The sequence below is a fragment of the Pleurodeles waltl genome, chromosome 3_1 (assembly GCF_031143425.1).
Source record: "Pleurodeles waltl isolate 20211129_DDA chromosome 3_1, aPleWal1.hap1.20221129, whole genome shotgun sequence".
Classification (NCBI taxonomy): Eukaryota; Metazoa; Chordata; class Amphibia; order Caudata; family Salamandridae; genus Pleurodeles; species Pleurodeles waltl.
This window is the reverse complement of record NC_090440.1, coordinates 383,190,558-383,212,908: the sequence shown is the minus strand read 5'-3', so window position 1 is coordinate 383,212,908 and position 22,351 is coordinate 383,190,558. Positions and strand designations below refer to the sequence as shown.

The window sequence follows — 22,351 nt, the reverse complement described above, 5'->3', positions numbered from 1 at the left end:
CTGCTACGAGGAGTACAATTAATTCCTAAAGCACTGCGTGAATACTTATACCAGTGAATATCTCAGTATATGCCTATTGAATGTGTGCTGTTATGTTCTTGATTCATTCAGATAAATAACCTATATTTTTCTAACCTGGTGTGGAGTTGTTTTTGTGGTGTTTCACTGTCACTGTATGAGGTATTGCACAAACACTTTACACATTGCCTTCAAATTTAGGCCTGTCTGCCCCTTGCCAAGCTACCCGAGGGTGAGCACAGGATAATTTAGTTGTGTTGTGACTTACCCTGACTAGAATTGTGGCCCCCTACTTGGTCAGGGTGCATACCTCTGCCAACTAGAGACCGTGATTTCTAACACAAGCCCTCTTTGAAGAAGCTCTCTCACCTTACTCATCCTAATCATCCATGCCTCCCTCACTCATCACGTATTCCCTGTACTCCAACACAGGGCAGATCCTTTCATTCCTTAAGTAGCCCTTAAGACAGTGGTTCCCAACCTGTGGTCCGGGGACCCCTGGGGGTCCGCGAAGCCTCCTCAGGGGGTCCGCGACTGCTCAGAAAATTAAATAATATTAACAGATTAGGTCCGCAGCTTTCAGTAATGATTCAGTGGGGGGGGGGGGTCCCTGGATTCAAATAATGAGCCAGTGGGGGTCCCCGGTTCCAATAATGATAAAGTGGGGGTCCAAAGACATCAAAAGGTTGGGAACCACTGCCTTAAGAGACCCTGACAACAGGGGGCGCGGCTAGGCCGGCCAAGATGGCGGCCGCATAATTCATGGGCTCCCGAGGGGCCTCTCATTTATCTGCAAAAACAAGCCTCATCTCTGGACCATCCCCGGGTGTACTGCGCCTCGGAAGCGTCTGGAGCCGAGGACAGGTGGCGGAGCGGATTCCCGGACTCCGGGACCCCCCACGAGGAGAATCGCAGAGCGGCCTGGCCGAGTCCCGGAGAGGAACTGAAGCCGGAGGCTCGAGTGCCGGTCTCCTTGGCGTTGGCGCCGCGCGATGCTGGGGAGTGACGGCCCGACTGCGCAACCCCTTTGATAGGGGGCGAAGGCACATCATCCTGGGCAGAGGTGCGGTGGGACTGGACGGCTCCATCGAGCCTGAAGAGTGGTGCGCTGTGCCTCACCGGGCGGCAGAGGCGGAGCCTTGCCCGGGCAGGCTGCGCAATCGATGCTGGGCCTGCAGGACCCAGAATTTCCCTCAGTAGAGCGGCGTGGGGACCCCTAAACACCCCGGGCCCTCCTGGCTGTTCCAGGGCACCGGGGTGCGAAGAGCTGGACGCCCTGAAAGAGGCCCACTGTGAATTCGACTTGACCGCGGGGCCCAGACTCAGCTGCAAATTAAGAGCAGCAGACGGGGCACACTGACGAGGTATTGGAGAGGACTTTGGGCCATCTGTAAAAGAGCCTAGGGGCCCCGTGGGTGACGAGATCGTTGAGTACGAAGCAGAGTGGGGCCCAGTGCTACACCTGGCATCAACCCTTGGAGAAGGGTGCGACCAGGCCCGGAGGGCCTCCACATAAGGACAGTGCAAACATGAGAACACGCCTTGCATGGTCAACCGGAGCAACCTGCGGAGGATTGACGGGACGCTGCTACACCAGTAAAAGAACCTGAACTGGACACGCTGGAACTAGAGGTAACGGGGACGGGCAGAGTTGTGGTTTTGGCCTCAGGTACTGTGGAGGTCCCGGATCCCGGGCCACTCTGTGCTGATGACCTCTAAGGGCCGACGCAGGAGTAAATCGATGGAACGCACCACTAACGCTGATCGCAGCGGAGGGGACCTGCGAGTCCTCACGCAGACCAAAGTACAAGATACCCTAGATAAAATATTGGGTGCAATTGAGGACACAAAAGCAACTTTACAGCATGACATTAACCAGGTGGTGGTGGAAATGGGCCTTCTGCTGCGGATCACCAGAAGCTTGTTGATAGAGTCAAGGAAACAGAGACCCCGCTTGCGGACCTCATGGCGAGACAAAAAGAACTAGAAGCCTCATTACTGAGCCTCACAGACAGAGTGATGCGCCTGGAGCGCAGAGCAGAAGATGCGGAGGGAAGGAATCGAAGGAATAATGTAAGAGTGGTAGGACTCCCGGAAGGAGCAGAGGGCACAAATATGATGGAATTTCTTGAGGAATGGCTGCGCACTGTGGTAGCACCGGGACAATTGACACCATTCTTTACGTTGGAGAGGGCCTACCGGGACACCCTCCAGGCCCCTGGCTCCTGGAAGACCGCCTCGCGCAATGGTCGCCAGGCTACTCCACTATAAAGACAGAGACATTCTGCTCCAGAGAGCCAGAGAGGCGGGACCATTTAAGGTGGCGAATGGAGAAGTAACTCTCTTTCCGGACTTCACCATGGACGTCCAAACTAAGAGAGCACCATTCATGATAGTGAAGAGGGCACTCAAACACGAAGGGATCCAATACTTACTCCTCTTCCCAGCAAGACTGAGGGTGATTGTGGAGGACAAGACCACATTCTTCCAGAACCCAGAGGAGGCATGGGAGTGGATAGTGACCCGCGGAGGACGACAGGGCGGCCCACAAAACCAGATATCGCTGAGAGAAGGCCACGGGGAGCTTCCCGAGGGCGGCATCACCGGGCCCGCCTCTGGTCTGGACCGACAAAATTCCAGAAGGAGTCTGGGAGGACAGAAGCCTTGAGAGCGGCGGCCTCTATGGGCAGAGAAACATCTCCTCCAGGGAGCAACGAGAGAGACTCAGATGGCACAACAGTTTCATCAGTGGAAGGCTCCGGCTGCTCCGGGCGGCCACCGAGGGTAACCCTGCAAACCGCGGACGACTTGGGGTAACTGTATGCAACCAGGTCTGGAGATGGGGCACATGGAGTACGTAGTAGGCCCCGACAGGCATAGACCCACCCCCCTACTGGCTTCTCGTCCCCTCAGTCAGACTGGCGAGAACTATACTTACTTTGATGACAAAGTTGCACTGTTGCACTGTTTACTTGGGCTACCTGCATTTTCGAAGGCGCCCTGGGGAGGGGGAGTTGGGGTTTTCAATTTTGAGTTTTGATGGCACCTGGGGGCAACGGATTACATCTAAGCAGCAAAGGATGGTGGATGGAAGGGTGTGGAATACCGAGGGTGGTGGGTTAGGCCATAATCCTTTGATGCTTTTCAATGACAGACTACAGTTTTCTAACGTGGAACATCAGAGGGATGGGGTGACCAACTAAAAGACACAGAATATTATCTTATCTAAAGAGGAGAGGCATACATGTAGCGATGCTGCAGGAAGTGGAAAAGCTAAGGCATAGATGGAGAGGGTGGGTGTTCGCTATTAAATACTCCGCGTATGCTAGGGGAGCGCTGGTTTGGGTGCGGGTAGGTGTCCCCTTCGAGGTGGTCTCTACCGACGTAGATCAGGAGGGTAGGTTCGTACTGGTGGAAGGGAAACTCCATGGGGTCCCATCGGTGCTGGGAAGTATTTACGCCCCCAATCAGGACCAGATTCCCTTCATGCAGCGCTTGTCGAGCCGCCTCAGGCGCCAGCAACACGGGGAGTTATTGCTGGTGGGGCTTTCAATAGCATAACAAAGATAGATTGGACCGCTCCATTCCGCCATTACCGGGAGCGGCGGTCCACAAAGTGGCCCAAAAACTGAGGGAATGGCTGGGAACTGATTGACGTTTGGCGCGAACCGCACCCCGATGACAAGGACTACTCATAATATTCGGGGCTACACCACATATACACCAGGATAGACAGGGTGGTGTGCTCTGCCGCCCTAGCATGGGGGATCACCCACTCAGAATACTTGGGACGCCCAATATCTGACCACAACCCCCTATTGCTCAACTGGAGAGTAGTTGAGGATAGGACTCCCATACCGCTGTGGAGACTATCACCTGCCGCACTTGAGGACCAAGCATACAGGGAAGCGCTCCGTACATTCCTGACAGACCACATTAAAATTAATAAGGGATCTGCCACTTCTAGACACATAGGGGGTCATTCTGACCCCGCGGGCGGCGGAAGCCGCCCGCCTGGCGGGAACCGCCAGAAGACCGCACCGCGGTCAAAAGACCGCAGCGGTCATTCTGACTTTCCCGCTGGGCTGGCGGGCGACCGCCAAAAGGCCGCCCGCCCGCCCAGCGGGAAAGCCCCAGCAACGAGGATGCCGGCTCCGTATGGAGCCGGCGGAGTTGCTGGTGTGCGACGGGTGCAGTTGCACCCGTCGTGATTTTCAGTGTCTGCCAAGCAGACACTGAAAATCTTCATGGGGCCCTGTTAGGGGGCCCCTGCAGTGCCCATGCCAGTGGCATGGGCACTGCAGGGGCCCCCAGGGGCCCCACGACACCCGTTCCCGCCATCCTGTTTCTGGCGGTGAAAACCGCCAGAAACAGGATGGCAGGAAGGGGGTCGGAATCCCCATGGCGGCGCTGCTTGCAGCGCCGCCATGGAGGATTCCCTGGGGCCGCGGGAAACCGGCGGGAAACCGCCGGTTTCCCTTTTCTGACCGCGGCTGTACCGCCGCGGTCAGAATGGCCCCAGAAGCACAGCCAGCCCCCATAGAGTGGGAAACACTTAAGGTAGCGACGAGAGGTTACAGTATAGGGCAAACAGTGGGGATTAAACGCACCTTAGAGCGCGAACTGACCAAACTAGAGGAAACCATACATGAGGCGGAAAAGGAAGGGAGCCAAGGCACACCGAACCAGGAAGAATGTATGCAGGCAAGGAGGTCCCACTCCCAGGTAGAGGAACAGCTCAGATGCCACTGCACGCAGAAATATTTAGCGTCGATACAAGCTGAGGATGGTAGGGCAGGTAAGCTATTGGCCTGGCTGGTGAGGCCGGGCGGGGCAGGATCCCCCATCGTGAGCATTCGGGATATGAAAGGTGAGCAGAGATTCAGACCAGGCCCCATAAATTACGCCTTCACGGACTATTATACTTACCTGTACCGGAGCCCCGATCAGGTTGAGGAAGGGTGACTAGATATATTTTTACGACCACTCCCACTGACTGTATTGGCGTACAAAGGAAAGGGCGAACTGGGAGGACCGGTGACAATAGAAGAGGTGAGGGAGGCTATCACACAGCTGGCCCCTGTGAAGACACCTGGCATAGACGGTCTCCCAATGGACTTTTACAAAAAGTACATGGCACTGGTGGCGCCCCAACTGGTGGAACTATATGCCGAAGCGCTGCGCTCCGGCGGACTGCCAGACTCGCTTAGAGAGGCACTGGTGGTGCCCCTACCCAAATTGAAATCAGGTGAGGCATCAGTCACTGATTTTCGCCCGCTATCCATGCTGAACAGCGATTTTAAAATCCTTAGTAAGATCCTGGCTAATAGATTGCACCAGCATATACCAATGTTGGTCCACTCGGACCAGAATCGGTTTGTCCCGAACCGTAGTACATCGCTGAATCTCAGACGCCTCTTTGCCATATTGCAGATGCCTAAGACGGAGCGACCCCCAGCTGGTGCGCTAGTAGCAATTGACTTTGAGAACGCTTTCGACTCAGTCCGATGGGACTATTTACGAACAGTGATGCTTAGAATGGGGCAAGGGGAACAGTAGGTGAGATGGGTGGACTTGCTATATACATATTGTTGGACTTTTGCTTTTGCAGGGTCATCCCCAGACTTTTTTGCCTCCTGCCTCCTATATTTTTCTGACATGTTGCTGTTGGCTTTTCAACTCTGAGCACTTTACCACTGCTAACCAGTGCTAAAGTGCATATGCTCTCCTGTTTAAATTGTATGTAAGTGGTTTATCCATGATTGGCATATTTGATTTACTAGTAAGTCCCTAGTAAGGTGCACTAGAGGTGCCAGGGCCTGTAAATCAAATGCTACTAGTGGGCCTGCAGCACTGGTTGTGCCACCCACATAAGTAGCTCTGTAATCATGTCTCAGACCTGCCACTGCAGTGTCTGTATGTGTATTTTTACACTGTAAATTCGACTTGGCAAGTGTACCCACTTGCCAGGCCTAAACCTTCCCTTTCCTTACATGTAAGGCACCCCTAAGGTATGCCCTAGGTAGCCCCAAGGGCAGGGTGCAGTGTATGGATAAGGTAGGACATATAGTAATGTGGTTTATATGTCCTGACAGTGAAATACTGCCAATTTCGTTTTCACTGTTGCAAGGTCTGTCTCTCTCTCATAGGATAATATGGGGGCTACCTTTAAATATGATTAAAGTGTAGATTCCCCTAGAGAAGAGATGGACAGGTGGAGTTTGGGATCCCTGAACTCACAATTTAAAAATGCATCTTTTAGTAAAGTTGATTTTGAGATTGTGCGTTTGGAAATGCCACTTTTAGAAAGTGAGCATTTTCTTGCTTAAACCATTCTGTGACTCTGCCTTGTTTGTGGATTCCCTGTCTGGGTCAGTCTGACAGTTGGGTTGTTTTTCACCTCACACCAGACAGTGACACAAAGGGAGCTGGGGTGTGATCTGCATTTCCTGATTAGCCATCTCTGCTAGGAGGGAGGGGTGGAGTGGTCACTCTCATCTGAAAGGACTGTGCCTGCCTCTGACAATGCTGTCTCCAGCCCCCTGGTGTGTGTCTGAGGCCTTGCCTGGGCAAGGCAGGATCTCACAAGAAGGTGTGAGCCCCCTTTGAAGAAAGGTGACTTCAAAGACTAAAATGAGTATAAGAAGGGCACCCAAACTTACAAACTTTAGAAACACTTCTGGAATCAAGGGGAACCTCTGCCTGGAGAAGAGCTGATAGCTGAGGAACAAGTGCTGCCCTGCCTGTGACTGTGCTTTGTGGAGCTTTCCTGCAGTGCTGCTTCTGCCAGCGTAAGAGGGCAAAGACTGGACTTTGTGTGCCTTCCATCTTGAAGAAGAAATCTCCAAGGGCTTGATGTAGAGCTTGCCTCCTGTTGTTGAAGTCTCAGGGATAGCAAAGACTTCTTCCTGCCAGCACCTGGAGTCTCTGGAGAGACCCCTACTCTGCTCTGTGGTGCCCTTCCAGTTCCTGGGACCCTGAAAGGAGAGGCTGGCAGCCTAAGGACAAAAATACACGCACCGAGCACCGTGCGGAGAAAAGATCGACGCGAATCCGATCGCGGCTGAGAAAACGACGCGACGCCGGCTCCGCAGCTGAGAAACGACGCCGCTGGAAACGCGACCGGAGAATCGACGCCCGGAGCAGGAGAAACGACGCGCAGCATCGCTGACGAAGGCTGAGAGATCGCAACCAGCGCCGCGGGACTTCGGACCGTCGCGTGGCTGGCTTTTTCGACGCGCCTCGCCGAGCCGAGCTGTTTTCGACGCATATACCCGTGCCGGGTTATTTTCGACGCACACCGCCCGTGCGGGGTTATTTTTGCCGCAAACCAGGTACATTTTCACGCTAGCAGCGCTAGTGTGGTGTTACAACTACCTAAAGACTCTTTTTATTTTAAACCTTAAAAAAATCATAACTTGACTTGTGTATGTTGGATTTTTGTCGTTTTGGTCTTGTTTTGTCTAGATAAATATTTCCTATTTTTCTAAACTGGTGTTGTGTCATTTTGTAGTGTTTTCATTAAGTTACTGTGTGTGTTGGTACAAATACTTTACGCCCAGCACTCTGAGGTTAAGCCTACTGCTCTGCCAAGCTACCAAGGGGGTAAGCAGGGGTTAGCTGAGGGTGATTCTCTTTTATCCTAACTAGAGTGAGGGTCCTTGCTTGAACAGGGGGTAACCTGACTGTCAACCAAAGACCCCATTTCTAACATTGGTGACCAGCGGTCGGGATTTGGACTTGTATTTGTACTTGACATACAGTAATTAAGTGTACACTACTGTTTTGATCTCAGACCACTACGTGACCACATACTACTTGTCTTGTGATTCTGCTTTTTGTTCTCTGATGTCCTCCTGGAAGTATTGATGATATTTTTGGACTTTGGTTTTTGGTTGTGAAGCCTTTGCAGAAATGGAAGTCAATTTCTGGCACCTATCTATGTATAAAAAGTGGCAGCTTAAAGCATTCTGCATGGAAAGGGGACTGGCTGTGAACAAGGAATCCAGAAGGGAGGATCTTGAGTCAGCCCTGTTTCAGGATGAATTGAAACGTTGTCAGGCAACACCACCAAATGAGTCTGAGGAGGATAACTACTCTGAGGAGGAGGACTACTCCAAAGAGGAGGGCAGTGGCCCTGAGGAGGGAACAGAAAGAGATGATAGGCTCCTAGCTCGAATCCGGAGTCTGGGAGAGCTTAAGAGGGCCGAGGAGAAGAGAGCCTTAGTCCTGGCAGAAAGGAGGAGGGAATTAGAGATTAAAAAAATGATTTATGCTTACGAGCTTAAATTGAAAGAGCTGGAAGTCATGAGGGCTGAGTCCAGCTGGAATGGTGGCAGCAACAATTGTATATCCAGTGATGCTGCAGAAGTACACATGCCCAGAGAGGTGGTGCCCTACTTGAAGGAGGGAGTTAACACACGCCAGGAGGTTCAGGGGTATGAGGTAGCTCCAGTGATGCACAGGGTCTCTGAGGTAGATTGGGGAACTGGCATGGGGAGTCATATTCCTACTGGTGGGAGGGACACTCTACTGACTCTAGGTGAGAGTGACAGGGAGAGGGGTTCCCCCCAGGTAGAAGTCCTGGTTATGGAGTGTGAAAACATCCCAGAAGAGTGTGGGTTGAGTGTCAGGGACAGTCAGGTACTGTCTCACCAGTCTCAGGAGGGTGATGTGGGGTGCTTTTTCAAAGCAGAGTCACTGGATGGTTGGGTGAAGGGTACTTTGGTTAATTCATGTGAGGGGCTGAGTGATGTAATTGCTGGAGAGCATATGTCTAGTCCTTATTTTCCAGAGCTATGCCAACACCAGGTGGAGTGTGAGTTCTCTGACCCCAGGGAGCTTACAATGGAGGCAGACTGCTGGGTGAGTACCAGAGAGTCTGAAGAGGCATTTGGGGGTGCTCCTGAGAGGAGTGGTCTAGGTAGTTCCCAACCAGGTGAGGTAGGGAAGGATTGTAGTGTCCCAGGTAGGTCCCAGTGTAGTGGGATGGGTGAGGGACCCCATGTCCAGTCTCAGAGGAGAGGGAATGGGGATGGGTTGAGGCCCAAGGTGCCCGAGATCCGGTCCCAGGTCCTGGAGGGTTCCCTGCGGGAACACCAGGAGGGGAGCCTAGCCTGTACCATAGGGCCATCTGTTGAGGGAGACCCCACAGTGTCAGGAGAACTTGGGGGGGCGGCTGTAGCCAGCGTCCCACCAGTTCTGGTGTCTGGCAGTACCACTCCTAGTGAGGGGGTGCAGAAGTCCAGACAGAGGGTTGAGAGGGGGTTGCGGACCCCAGTGGAGAACCTGGAGGGTCAGGGGTCAGCTCTGAGAGCAGAGCCCCCCATGAATGACCTTGGTGAGACCATTTCTGGGCTGGGGGGAATCCAGACTCTGTCACATGGGCAGAGGTCAGGAGACCTGCGCCAGCCAGACTCTTGTGTGGCCCTTCGGGACAGTGTGTCCCTTGAGGGGGGTAAGTGTGCCCCCCTGGAAGTCCTGGTGTGCCAGGCAATGGTTCAACCGCAGGGTGGTGACTCTGGGTTGAATAATCAGGTTCAGGGGGTAAACTCTGACCTGATGGGGGGTAAGTGTGCTCCAAGGAAGTCCTGGTGTGCCAGGCAGTGGTTCAACCGCAGGGTGGTGACCCTGGGTTGGATGACCAGGTTCAGAGGGTAAACTCTGACCTGGTAGGGGGTAGGTATGCCCCCCAGGAAGTCCTGGTTTGCCAGGCAGTGATCCAGTCTGTGGGTACAGGCCCTGGATTGGGAGGCCAGGTTAAGGGTGTCCCCCCTGACCTGGAGGAAGGGGCTACTGCTAACAGTGCCCCTACCATGTTGTCTTCTGGGGGGGCCGCTCCTAGTTGGGTGGTTCAGGACCCCAGAAGGGAGGGCAGGGGGAGGGAAGCCTCACCCCTGGCCCTGGTCCAACCTGAAGGTACAGACCCCAGGTTGGAGGATCAGTTGCAGGTTAACATCCCTGCACTGATGGAAGAATTGTGCAGGACTGCTTCTACAAGCACCCTGACAGTTTTTGACTCTGGGGGTGCCGCTTCTGCAGGGAGGGTACAGAGCCCCAGAGGGGAGGACCAGGGTCAGGTTGTCATCCCTGACCTGGTGGAAGAGAGAGTGGTCAAAGGGTGCCAGGCACCTGGGGCTACCACCCCCCACTCTCCACAGTCACAGTGGTTAGAGAGGCCTGAGGTCGGGCTCTCATCCCTGACAGTTGTCTGGGGCCACTGTGGCTTGCTGTCCTGGTGGACAGAGTTGCCCCTGGGGGGGGAAGGACGAGAGTCACACCCCAGGGGTGGAGTGGGCAACACCATTGTGTTGGCCCTGGTGGTACTATCTGCCCATTGCAATACATCTGTGAGCAAAGTAAAGTTAGGTGTTGCACAGATGGTGTCTGTAGATGTGGAGAAGGGTTCCCCATGGGTTAGCTTAGTGGGCCCTGAGAGTATGGACAGAGGGATCCAACTGGAGTCAGGAAGGCGTAGAACTGGAGCATGCCCCTGCTGTTGTGGGCCTGGGTCCCTGTTCTATCGCCCCAATCAGGGAAGTACATCAAGGTATTGATTGTTCTCCCCTGGCTTTAGGCTGGTAGGGGGTCGTGTTGGACTTTTGCTTTTGCAGGGTCATCCCCAGACTTTTTTGCCTCCTGCCTCCTATATTTTTCTGACATGTTGCTGTTGGCTTTTCAACTCTGAGCACTTTACCACTGCTAACCAGTGCTAAAGTGCATATGCTCTCCTGTTTAAATTGTATGTAAGTGGTTTATCCATGATTGGCATATTTGATTTACTAGTAAGTCCCTAGTAAGGTGCACTAGAGGTGCCAGGGCCTGTAAATCAAATGCTACTAGTGGGCCTGCAGCACTGGTTGTGCCACCCACATAAGTAGCTCTGTAATCATGTCTCAGACCTGCCACTGCAGTGTCTGTATGTGTATTTTTACACTGTAAATTCGACTTGGCAAGTGTACCCACTTGCCAGGCCTAAACCTTCCCTTTCCTTACATGTAAGGCACCCCTAAGGTATGCCCTAGGTAGCCCCAAGGGCAGGGTGCAGTGTATGGATAAGGTAGGACATATAGTAATGTGGTTTATATGTCCTGACAGTGAAATACTGCCAATTTCGTTTTCACTGTTGCAAGGTCTGTCTCTCTCTCATAGGATAATATGGGGGCTACCTTTAAATATGATTAAAGTGTAGATTCCCCTAGAGAAGAGATGGACAGGTGGAGTTTGGGATCCCTGAACTCACAATTTAAAAATGCATCTTTTAGTAAAGTTGATTTTGAGATTGTGCGTTTGGAAATGCCACTTTTAGAAAGTGAGCATTTTCTTGCTTAAACCATTCTGTGACTCTGCCTTGTTTGTGGATTCCCTGTCTGGGTCAGTCTGACAGTTGGGTTGTTTTTCACCTCACACCAGACAGTGACACAAAGGGAGCTGGGGTGTGATCTGCATTTCCTGATTAGCCATCTCTGCTAGGAGGGAGGGGTGGAGTGGTCACTCTCATCTGAAAGGACTGTGCCTGCCTCTGACAATGCTGTCTCCAGCCCCCTGGTGTGTGTCTGAGGCCTTGCCTGGGCAAGGCAGGATCTCACAAGAAGGTGTGAGCCCCCTTTGAAGAAAGGTGACTTCAAAGACTAAAATGAGTATAAGAAGGGCACCCAAACTTACAAACTTTAGAAACACTTCTGGAATCAAGGGGAACCTCTGCCTGGAGAAGAGCTGATAGCTGAGGAACAAGTGCTGCCCTGCCTGTGACTGTGCTTTGTGGAGCTTTCCTGCAGTGCTGCTTCTGCCAGCGTAAGAGGGCAAAGACTGGACTTTGTGTGCCTTCCATCTTGAAGAAGAAATCTCCAAGGGCTTGATGTAGAGCTTGCCTCCTGTTGTTGAAGTCTCAGGGATAGCAAAGACTTCTTCCTGCCAGCACCTGGAGTCTCTGGAGAGACCCCTACTCTGCTCTGTGGTGCCCTTCCAGTTCCTGGGACCCTGAAAGGAGAGGCTGGCAGCCTAAGGACAAAAATACACGCACCGAGCACCGTGCGGAGAAAAGATCGACGCGAATCCGATCGCGGCTGAGAAAACGACGCGACGCCGGCTCCGCAGCTGAGAAACGACGCCGCTGGAAACGCGACCGGAGAATCGACGCCCGGAGCAGGAGAAACGACGCGCAGCATCGCTGACGAAGGCTGAGAGATCGCAACCAGCGCCGCGGGACTTCGGACCGTCGCGTGGCTGGCTTTTTCGACGCGCCTCGCCGAGCCGAGCTGTTTTCGACGCATATACCCGTGCCGGGTTATTTTCGACGCACACCGCCCGTGCGGGGTTATTTTTGCCGCAAACCAGGTACATTTTCACGCTAGCAGCGCTAGTGTGGTGTTACAACTACCTAAAGACTCTTTTTATTTTAAACCTTTAAAAAATCATAACTTGACTTGTGTATGTTGGATTTTTGTCGTTTTGGTCTTGTTTTGTCTAGATAAATATTTCCTATTTTTCTAAACTGGTGTTGTGTCATTTTGTAGTGTTTTCATTAAGTTACTGTGTGTGTTGGTACAAATACTTTACGCCCAGCACTCTGAGGTTAAGCCTACTGCTCTGCCAAGCTACCAAGGGGGTAAGCAGGGGTTAGCTGAGGGTGATTCTCTTTTATCCTAACTAGAGTGAGGGTCCTTGCTTGAACAGGGGGTAACCTGACTGTCAACCAAAGACCCCATTTCTAACACATATCCACTGGCGCGAGTGAGAAGAGGAAAGACGATCTCAGAGCCCTACCCAATATACAGAGGCACCAGGCAGGGTTGTCCACTGTCACCATTATTATTTGCCCTGGCTATTGAGCCCTTGGCGGCACAATTCCGGATGGAGGGAGCGGGCAAGGGAGTGGAATGGGGACAAACCGAGCACATAATCTCACTCTATGCCGACGATGTCCTGATCTATCTCAGAGATGGAGAGACGGGACTGCCTTGGGCACTACAAATATTGGACTGCTTCGGGGATATGTCAGGAGCAAAACGTTCATCTTCCCTATCACGGCAGGACGTGCCCGCCCCTCCTCGTGCCTCTGGGACGTGGTGTGGGCACCACATACCATCAAATACCTGGGGGTACAGGTGTACCATGATGTTAAAGATCTCCGAGATGGGAACTTGGGAAAAGCACTCTCCTCCCTCCGGTCCTCTGTTAGGTTCTGGCTGACATTGAAATTGCTGATAATGGCCAGATTATCATTATCTAAGATGTTTATGTTACCCCGCCTCCTTTACTATTTCGTAAACCTCCCGGTGTCGATCCCGGCGTTGTGGTTCAGGGAGTTGAATACCCTGCTCAGAGAACTGGAATGGGACGGAGGTCGAAGGCGCACAGCGCTCACAATTCTCTGCAGGTCAGCACTTGAGGGTGGACTTGGTGTCCCAGACTTCGAATTCTACTATCTGGCGTGCCAGTTACAGTGGGTCTACAGGTGAATGGCGGGAGGAGGCCGACTGGACAGATGTATCACAGGTGGCGAAATGAATCGCGATGAGATCATAGCGCAGATGATACACTGGAAGGTAGAACCACAAGAAATAAGTAAAATGACGAAAGTGGCGCTGGCCTGCTGGAGAAGATGCACATGTCGGGTGGGCGTAGGGCCGGCTTACTTGCCTGGACTACCATTATCAGTACTTCTATAGGACTCGGCGGGCGGGAGCCGAAAGGGAGTCGGACTAAGCGCATGGGCGAAAGCAGGGGTGGAGACAATTGGGGACCTCTTCTGTGATGGGGTTTTGAGGCCATTCACCGATTTGATGGACAATGGGGGGGTACTGAGAGGACAGTTCCTACTGTACCAGAGGCTGACACATAATTTAACTAAGTTATACAAGTCGGAAGCGTAATGGACCCACTACAACCCCAAAGGGAGAGATGGGAGAGGGCCTTGGGCAGGGATCTCACGGACTCTGAATGGCAGAAGGGACTAGCACACCCACGGGGCGTATCGAGGAACACACGACTAAGATATACCAAATTTAACTATTTACATAGGACGTACCTTACTCCACATAGACTCACTGTAATATACGGAGGAACCCCCAAGACATGCCCCAAATGTAGCAAAGTGGACGCTGACTTTGACCACATTGTATGGCACTGCCCCGATATTCAGAGGGGCTGGGGAGCAGTGGTGTCTGAACTGAAAGAGTTGCTCGAGACCGGGGTTGACCCAGACTCCAGCTATGTGTCTGCTGGGCCTGAAAACAGGCTTAGTAATGGGGAAGATAAAGGAATGCTTCCTGGATCTGGCACTGGTACTATTTAGGAGATTAATAGCACATGGCTGGGGATCACCCAGGAGCCCTTCCCTGAACGAATGGAGACGAGACGGGTTGAAATGGGCCAGAGCCGAATTACAAGCCCTTAAGTGTGAAGATGCGCGGGGCCTGAGATTGACACCCATTGCCCCGACATGGGAAGAAATACTGATGAAGTGGGAACATATAGTTAAGGGAGAGGGAAACACGGAAACGGGGACAGTTGACATGTGAGGCATGATGTTGAGATACAGAGGACACAAACTACAAGACAGGACACATGAACAGAGAGGGAGGGCTAGGCCCACGATAGATGGGAGAGACATAATAAGAAGCCAGAACGTGATACAGGCCTCCACAGATCCCGTATCGATTGGGCCTGGAGAGTAACAGGGCAACGTCTGGGTGACCCCAGATATACACTGAGAGGCAATCTAGAGATGAAGACGGTATTGAGAGCCGGGCCACTTCCCTGGTGTGGGTCCGCCCCCACATCTTACAGCAACTATCCTTAGCATGCCCCCATGCACGCCATCATGTTATTATGTTGTTAAGAGTTTGGTTAAGACAATTGGAAGGGGAGAGGGGTATAGCATGTTACATGACAGAGGCCACTAGGGATGCTACACCCAAGTACACATCAGAGAACGTGCAACAGCGAAACACACGTAGGGATAAGGTAACATAAATAAGATGAATGATGAATCCAAAAATGTGCGCTGGGGAAGCAAGTAACGTTGGCAAATGATATGATAAGAAACTGTTGATGTCATGCTATTGTTTGTAATTAACCCACGACAAAATGTGAATAAACATAATTTAAAAAGAAAAAAAAAAAAGAAACCCTGACAACCTTGCCATATAGTGGCCTATCAGTGACCCATACTTGATACGTAAGCTTATCAAATAAGCAATGGCAAAGAGCAGCACACTCCACCAAAAGCAGCACAAACATCCACTTTTACACCAATGACCCACACCAATATTTGAAAGACGTTTCCGCTTCAGGCATCCAATACTACACACACTGTTTATAACTCGTCCACACTGGTATGAGGTGTATTTAGCATCCACCTGAAGCTTAACCCCACCAAAACACAATTCCTTTAATTCTACAATAACAACAAGCAACATCTAGTTCAAACCTGGCTTAACAACATCATACTGGATGGATTTAAACCTCAATTTTCACACAAATCCAAGTGACTCAGATTTATACTAGCCATCGACCTCACCCTAAATGAACACACTGCCAAGAAAATAAGGAAATTAAAACCATTCCTCCCAACAAGCAACATCAGAACTGCCATTCAAGCCCCATTCTCTCACATTTGGATGCTGTAAATACTTTGCACTACAAACTTTCAACCTCAGCACTTGCCCCCCCCAGCGCCATTATAGATACTGCTGCATGACTCATCAGGGCCCTGAAGAAGTATCACCATATCACCCTAACATGATGGAACTCCACTGGCTCACCTTGCCAGCGTGCACTAGCTTCATTAACAGCTGCATCACCTACAAAGATTCCATGACCGGCACCCTGCCTTACCTGGCTGATAAGCTTATCAACTCTAGTGGCTCTCATCAAAAAGAAAAGAAAAACATAGTGACAGGCTTTCTCCATCTATGCACCTCGGATCTGGAAGGATATCCCGTTATGAACAAAGTCTATCCCAACCCTGCTCCAGTTTTTAAATGAGCTGAAGACACACCTCTTTAAAGAACCCTACATCATGATGTAGTAGCTGCTCTTTTTCACTCTTGGATATTAGCTTCCCCTCCAATCACACTTTGACTTTGATTTTGCCTTTCACCCAGTACAGAGATCCACTGCTTTTTTGCGAAGTTTGTCTCATATAAATGTACATACATTCACATAAACATACCCATACATACTGAAAGGATTTATTTTTTAAGCTGACAATTGGCGATTTGTATGTTTAAAAAGTGCATTACTGAAACCTACAATTCACCTTAGTGAGGCATTTTTGGGGCCTACTGAGCTGTCCAGTAGTCCTAGACTCTCCAAGATTTCTGTGAGAAAAAGAAGAAGCCTGTTCTTTTGTCCGATCTGAGTTAATCCTCTGTACCAGGGCTGAGCCACCAACCTCTACAATTTACCGTAGGTAACACTTGCGTCCCACATCCTATTATTTGTCCTGTTTGCTTGCAACGACAAACTCATGAGACCAGAAATCCTGATTATTGCAAACGATGTATCTAGCCTGTAAACGGATTTGAGACCTGAGTAGAGCTGGAGTTAGAATATAACAGATACGTTTACTTGATGATTTACACTTTACGTTTTCATTCCATGAAAAAAAAAACAGTATGCAATGTAAGCTGAGGAAGTACAAGTGAAAGCTAAAACGGTTATAGTACAATATATGCATACTTACCGAGGAAGTGGCTGAAAGTGATCATAGGGCATAATCTCTTTAAATCCATCACTGTATAAAATAAATATATAAGATATTAGATCCTGGGTCAGATTTTTTATTTGCTTTATTCATATTCACTATTCGGATTATTGTCTATTTAAATTCACAAATCTTTGCTGAAACAAGAATTATTACATTGCATGCACAACTTCTTGTAATTAGATCTCAGTTACATACACTTTAGCTGTCTGTTCTGCAGACCTATTGTTTCCAGTATACATATAGCGATTTTCAGATCATCCACTTGCTTATGATTGGTACGTTTTGTTGTCTATCTCCCTTCTCTGGTCCTGATTCCTCTCTAGTCTTGTGTGCATCTTACCCAGCAGCATTTTGGTCTCACAGCGTTCTGATTGATTGACTTGTATGCTTCAACAGCTCACTTTATTTGTATTCAAGGAACTACTTTTTCTTAACTCTTAAAACTCGATAGAAGTGTATGGGTTTTCTTGCCTCTCACCAATGTGCTGCTTCCCGCTTCAGTTTTCCCCATCACTTGGCTCTCTGTGATGCTTCTCCACCATCTCCCCCTCCCAGCTTGTCTGTTGCTTCTCCTGTCCAACCCCATACTACTCCTGGATTTTCCCTGCTTATTTATTTCATTATCTTTTTTTAGCTCTGGGCAAGTTGGCAGAATACATAATGACAACACATTGCTCCTCTTAAGCTAACCAACAGCACCCCGAGGGCTTTTATGAGTTTTCAGACAACCAAGATAAGATGGGTCGTGTTTCATCACTCCAGCAATCAATGATTCTGATTTGGGAGAGCAATGCCAAAACCAGTAGCCTGTCTGCTATGTCATGAACAGAAAAACTGTTCTAGCCTTCTTCACTCATATTTACATGGAGTACTGCCTAGGACATACTCACAACCATTAAATGTTAAGATGGAGGGAACGTTGTGGAAGTGGTCATTATATATTGTGTGATATTTCCATCTGTTTTTTTTTCTTGACAGTTTTTAAGTATGCGCCATAATTTACAGTTTACTTTGTGCCTGTCTGTTCTGTTTTTAGGGTATTCAATTTAAACATGTGGTTTTCTTGTACAAGTCTGTAAGGGATCTTAGAGTTGTCTCTATTCCAAAATACCCACCAATGTGACATTGGCTTGTGACTGGTGGAAATGTGAGGCCATTTTCTCAACGGAGTGTTGTGATTGAGTAACATGGGGAGCAGCACTACACTGTATTTGCATGCTCATATTGGGGCACATTTTGAGAATTGGATTTATGCCAAAGTGGCGCATATCAGTGCTGCGCCAAAAATAGCAGCGGTGCACCACTTTTGAAATGCAGGGATGAGCCGTATTTACAGGAATACAGTGCACCCCTGCGTTTCCCCCTGCACCGGCGCTGAATTAAGCTGCCTGCACCAATGCAGGCATCCTTGCACCATAGTGCAAAGGTGTCTGCATTGAGAGGATAGATTGTTTATGTACAGGAAGGTGTACCTTCCCGCACATAAACAATCTATAATGGCGATTTGACACTTCTATGTGTGCTGCAAAATGCAGCACACCTAGAAATACCAAAGTGTCACTTTAGAATGATTGTGTGCTGCAGAATGCAGCACACATACAAAAAGCAAAAAACAAGGAGGAATAAAAGCATTCCTCCCAGGGGCGTTAGTTTTTGGTGCTGTCACAGATTTAGAATTTCTCGTAAATCTGAAGCATAGTCAAAAGCAATGAGTGTTAGGGTGGAACGTCCACTGCAACACCCATTGCACGCCCCTCTGATGCAGAAGAGGCCACAAAAAGTTGCCTTACATCTCCTTGTAAATATGAAGAAGTGGTTAGCACCACTGGAGCGTCACAAGAAGTGATGCTCCGTTAGTGCTTGGGGCTCTTAAATCTGCCCCTGTGCTTTTCCAAGTCCACTCAAAGGATATTCTTTTGTGGTGATATTTTTTCTCTGTTTAAAAAAGGATAAGAATGTAATAATAACATTGGCTTACACAAAAGCTGTCAACCTTTTCTCCTATCTGGAATGTTTAGTTTTATTTACCATCTCTAGCTTACTAGTATGTTTTTGTTGACCACCCAGCAGCTGTAGAGCATGTACAACTTTAAACCCATCACAGAATATAATGTTTTCGCTTTGTGTTTGCTCAATGAAGCTAGAATGAACATTTTTACTATGACCATAGAAAAGCAAAATAAATGAGCAGCATTTCGAGATATAATTTTTTTTAGAACAATTGACTAAATTCTAGTCAGAATGTGTGAAAACATACTTTATTTGCTGTTTTTCCTACTTAGAGGTCGCACCATTTTGTATATGAAAGCCAAATCAAAACACAAATATTCAACGCTGTGATAAATACAAATTAAAGGAATGTGGACGGACAAGTACATAAATTCAACAAAATGCCAGTTGTAGAAGTGACATCACATGCCCTTTGATGACATCACAGGAAGTGACATTATATGACCCTAGCAAAATGAGAAACTTATGTTATGTGATCACTACATTGCACTAACTGGGATTACTGTAGTTAAAACACCTGCAGTTAGCAATAATGAAAAAGGCTACTAATGTAGAAACAAGTGCACTTCGGTTGTCAACCATATATTGACAGGCTGCTGTCAAGGTAAGCCATGGCACAACAATCAAAATCCAGGAGCACAGCTAACTATCATATACCAGGGGAGTTACCATAATAGGCCAGCTACCTTCACCTTGTTCCTAAAAATGAATTGATATGTTCAGCTAAAGCCTCATGTGCCAAAGCACCACCATCATTTGTTAAACACAATAAATATTTGCATAGGCCCAACCATGTATTGCATAGACAGAAGGCCCTCATTGCAAGTCTGGCGGTAAAGACTGCCATATTAGGACTTTGGCGGTTTGGCCAAGGCCAAACCGCTAAAACGCCACCTGTACCGCCAGGCCAGAGGTGAGCACCTCCAGCTCGGGGGTAGCCCCAATAGCGCCATCAGTATTATGACTCGACAGACCGCCAGCATTTTCGTGGCAGTCGCACCGTCATAAAAATGCTGGCAGTCATGCACCCGGTGACAGGAATCTCCATTATTGTCGGCAGCAGCCACACCCCCACATGACCAGACACCTACATTGACTCACCCACGCATTCGCTTACATACACACTGGCATCCAAATAGACACATAGATAAACCCATATACACGCACTCAAACAGACACATACACTCGCACACACACACTCAGACACCCCTTCCCCCCTCTGCATTCACACAAACATACACACACTCACACACACAACACCCCCCACTCCTCCTTCAGCATACACGCACTGATAAATGCACACACAGGCACCTCCTCCCCTGCATTCATACACAAACACAGACATCACACACATCCATACTAACACCTGCATCCGCTCTCACACTAATACGCACACCCCAGTCACAAATACACACCCCCTCCGCATTCATGCACACACCCACCCCTCCACGCACGCATACATTCACACCCCCATCTGCCCACTTCCATACCAACACCCCCACCTGACTGCATGCATACACACAGACACCCTTCACTCACTCGCAGACTTGCACACAGGCACCCCCACTCGCATGCATCCCAATACACACACCTACTGACTTGCACCCCGACAACCCCCTCTCCTCCACATAAGTGCACCCCTACTTGCTACACACACTCAGACACCCCCAGTCCCACACATACACGGGCTCAGACAAATACCCCCACCCCTCAGCATGCAAACACACATGCACTCGCACCCTGACACACACCCTCCCTTCTGCTTCCATTCGGGGACACACACCCTCCACGCACACATATACACACACACACACTCATGCACACCCGTAGCACTACACATACATACACAGACACCACACACATGCACAGAACAACCGCCAGCCCCTTTCGGACAGTCCACCTACCTGCGAACCTCCAACATCCTCTGATTGGAAAGTACCCGGAAGTCTTTTCATCAAAATTGGGTCTCTTGAAGGGGTTTTCTCACAAAATTGTACTAAAGAGGAATGCAAAACCAGTGGTTCATAAAGTGCGGAATGTACCAAATTTGATGAGGGAGCCTTTAAGACAAGAGTTGGATAGGTTGTTGCAAGATGACATCATTGAGCCTATAGAATCTTCGGAATGGCTTGCTCCGGTTGTTGTGGCACCAAAGGAGGCTGGAAAAATTCATCTGTGCATCGATCTTAAAGACTTGAAAAACAATATATGGGTTGATAGGCAACCTTTGCCGAATATTTCTCAAATGTTATCTGTAAAGGGAAAGGGATGTATCTTCAGTGTTCTGGACATGTCATCTGCCTATCACCAAGTACATTTGCATGAGGATTCTAGGCACCTGACATCCTTTGTAACGCCTTTGGGAGCCTTCCGTTACAAGAGGATGCCATTTGGCCTAGCCTCTGCTGTTTTTCCAGAGGTTAATGGAGGACATTTTTGGTGACATGGTTAAAGTACTATGCTTTCAGGATGATATTGATTGTGGGAAGTAGTGAGAATGAACATGATCTGTTGTTTGAAGAAGTGATGACTAGATTAAAAAGGAAAGGTTTAACTATTAAGAAAGAGAAATATCAGATGAGAAAGTCTGAAGTGACGTATTTAGGACACTCCATAAGTAGTGATGGTATTAGACCAAAGAAAAGTATAGTAGCTGCAATTGAACATGCACCTGAACCAGCCAGGTGAAGGAAGGAGATGAGTATGTGGTGGGATTTGCTTCAAGAAGATTGCATGGTGCAGAGCGTGCATATTAGGTAATAGAGAGGGAGGCCTTGGCTTGTTGCTGGGGAATCAACCATTTCCGATTTTACTTGTGGGGAATAACTTTCAAACTAAGAACAGACCATAAGCCATTAACATACATTTTCAAAGGGGGATGTGGATTAGAAGGTAACGTAACACCACGTGTCTCTAGGTGGTTGTTGTCGGTGATGGAGTACAACTTTGACGTGGAGTTTGTGAAGGGAAGTAGAAATATAGTCGCAGATTATCTGTCAAGAATGCCAATAGTTGTAGAGGAGGTTATAGGAGAGGAAAGTGGAAATGTCAAATTACATCCAGTGAGATAATAAAGTTCATATGGAGCTGAATTTCCTCCAGGAGTGAAGATGTTATTCTATCATCCATCTCCTGACGGAAGTCCCTCTTCACCAATGTAAAGATGAGGCTTCCACAGCTCTAATGAATATTCACTTTTATTCCAAATGAGTAAGCTCTTGACATCTTCAGCACAGCTCCCTCTCCTGCTCCTCTCTTTTCAATTTCTCTCAAGATTTCCTACATTCCACGCGATGTCATCACCTACATCATTACATTCTAATGTCAACTCCAACTACTTCTGTACAGGATATCTCCACACTTACCCTTTTAACTGCGTGCAGCTATTCATATCATCTTTATCCACATAGCTGCTCTCAACTGTACGTACCTATATTTTCCTCACCATATGTGCTTAACCCTGATCTTTGCACCTTGCTTGCTCTCACCTTCGTGGACCTAATCCTGTCAGATGTTTACACAGAGCAGCCATCTGCTACTCTGACTTAAATCAAACAATGGGTCGACCAGCCCACCTCTCATAACCTCATCTTTTATTTATGCACCTAA

General features: G+C 49.2%; 1 protein-coding gene across 2 annotated transcripts in view; it reads right to left on the bottom strand.

Annotated features, from left to right (window-relative positions):
* The window catches only part of ADAMTSL3 (ADAMTS like 3), a 2,197,206-nt gene that overhangs the window by 688,472 nt on the left and 1,486,383 nt on the right, over nt 1-22,351 (bottom strand). For both annotated transcript variants that reach the window (XM_069222572.1, XM_069222573.1), the window contains exon 12: nt 16,709-16,759. In XM_069222572.1, the coding sequence (XP_069078673.1) occupies nt 16,709-16,759 (51 nt within the window). The remainder of the gene's footprint in view (nt 1-16,708; nt 16,760-22,351) is intronic.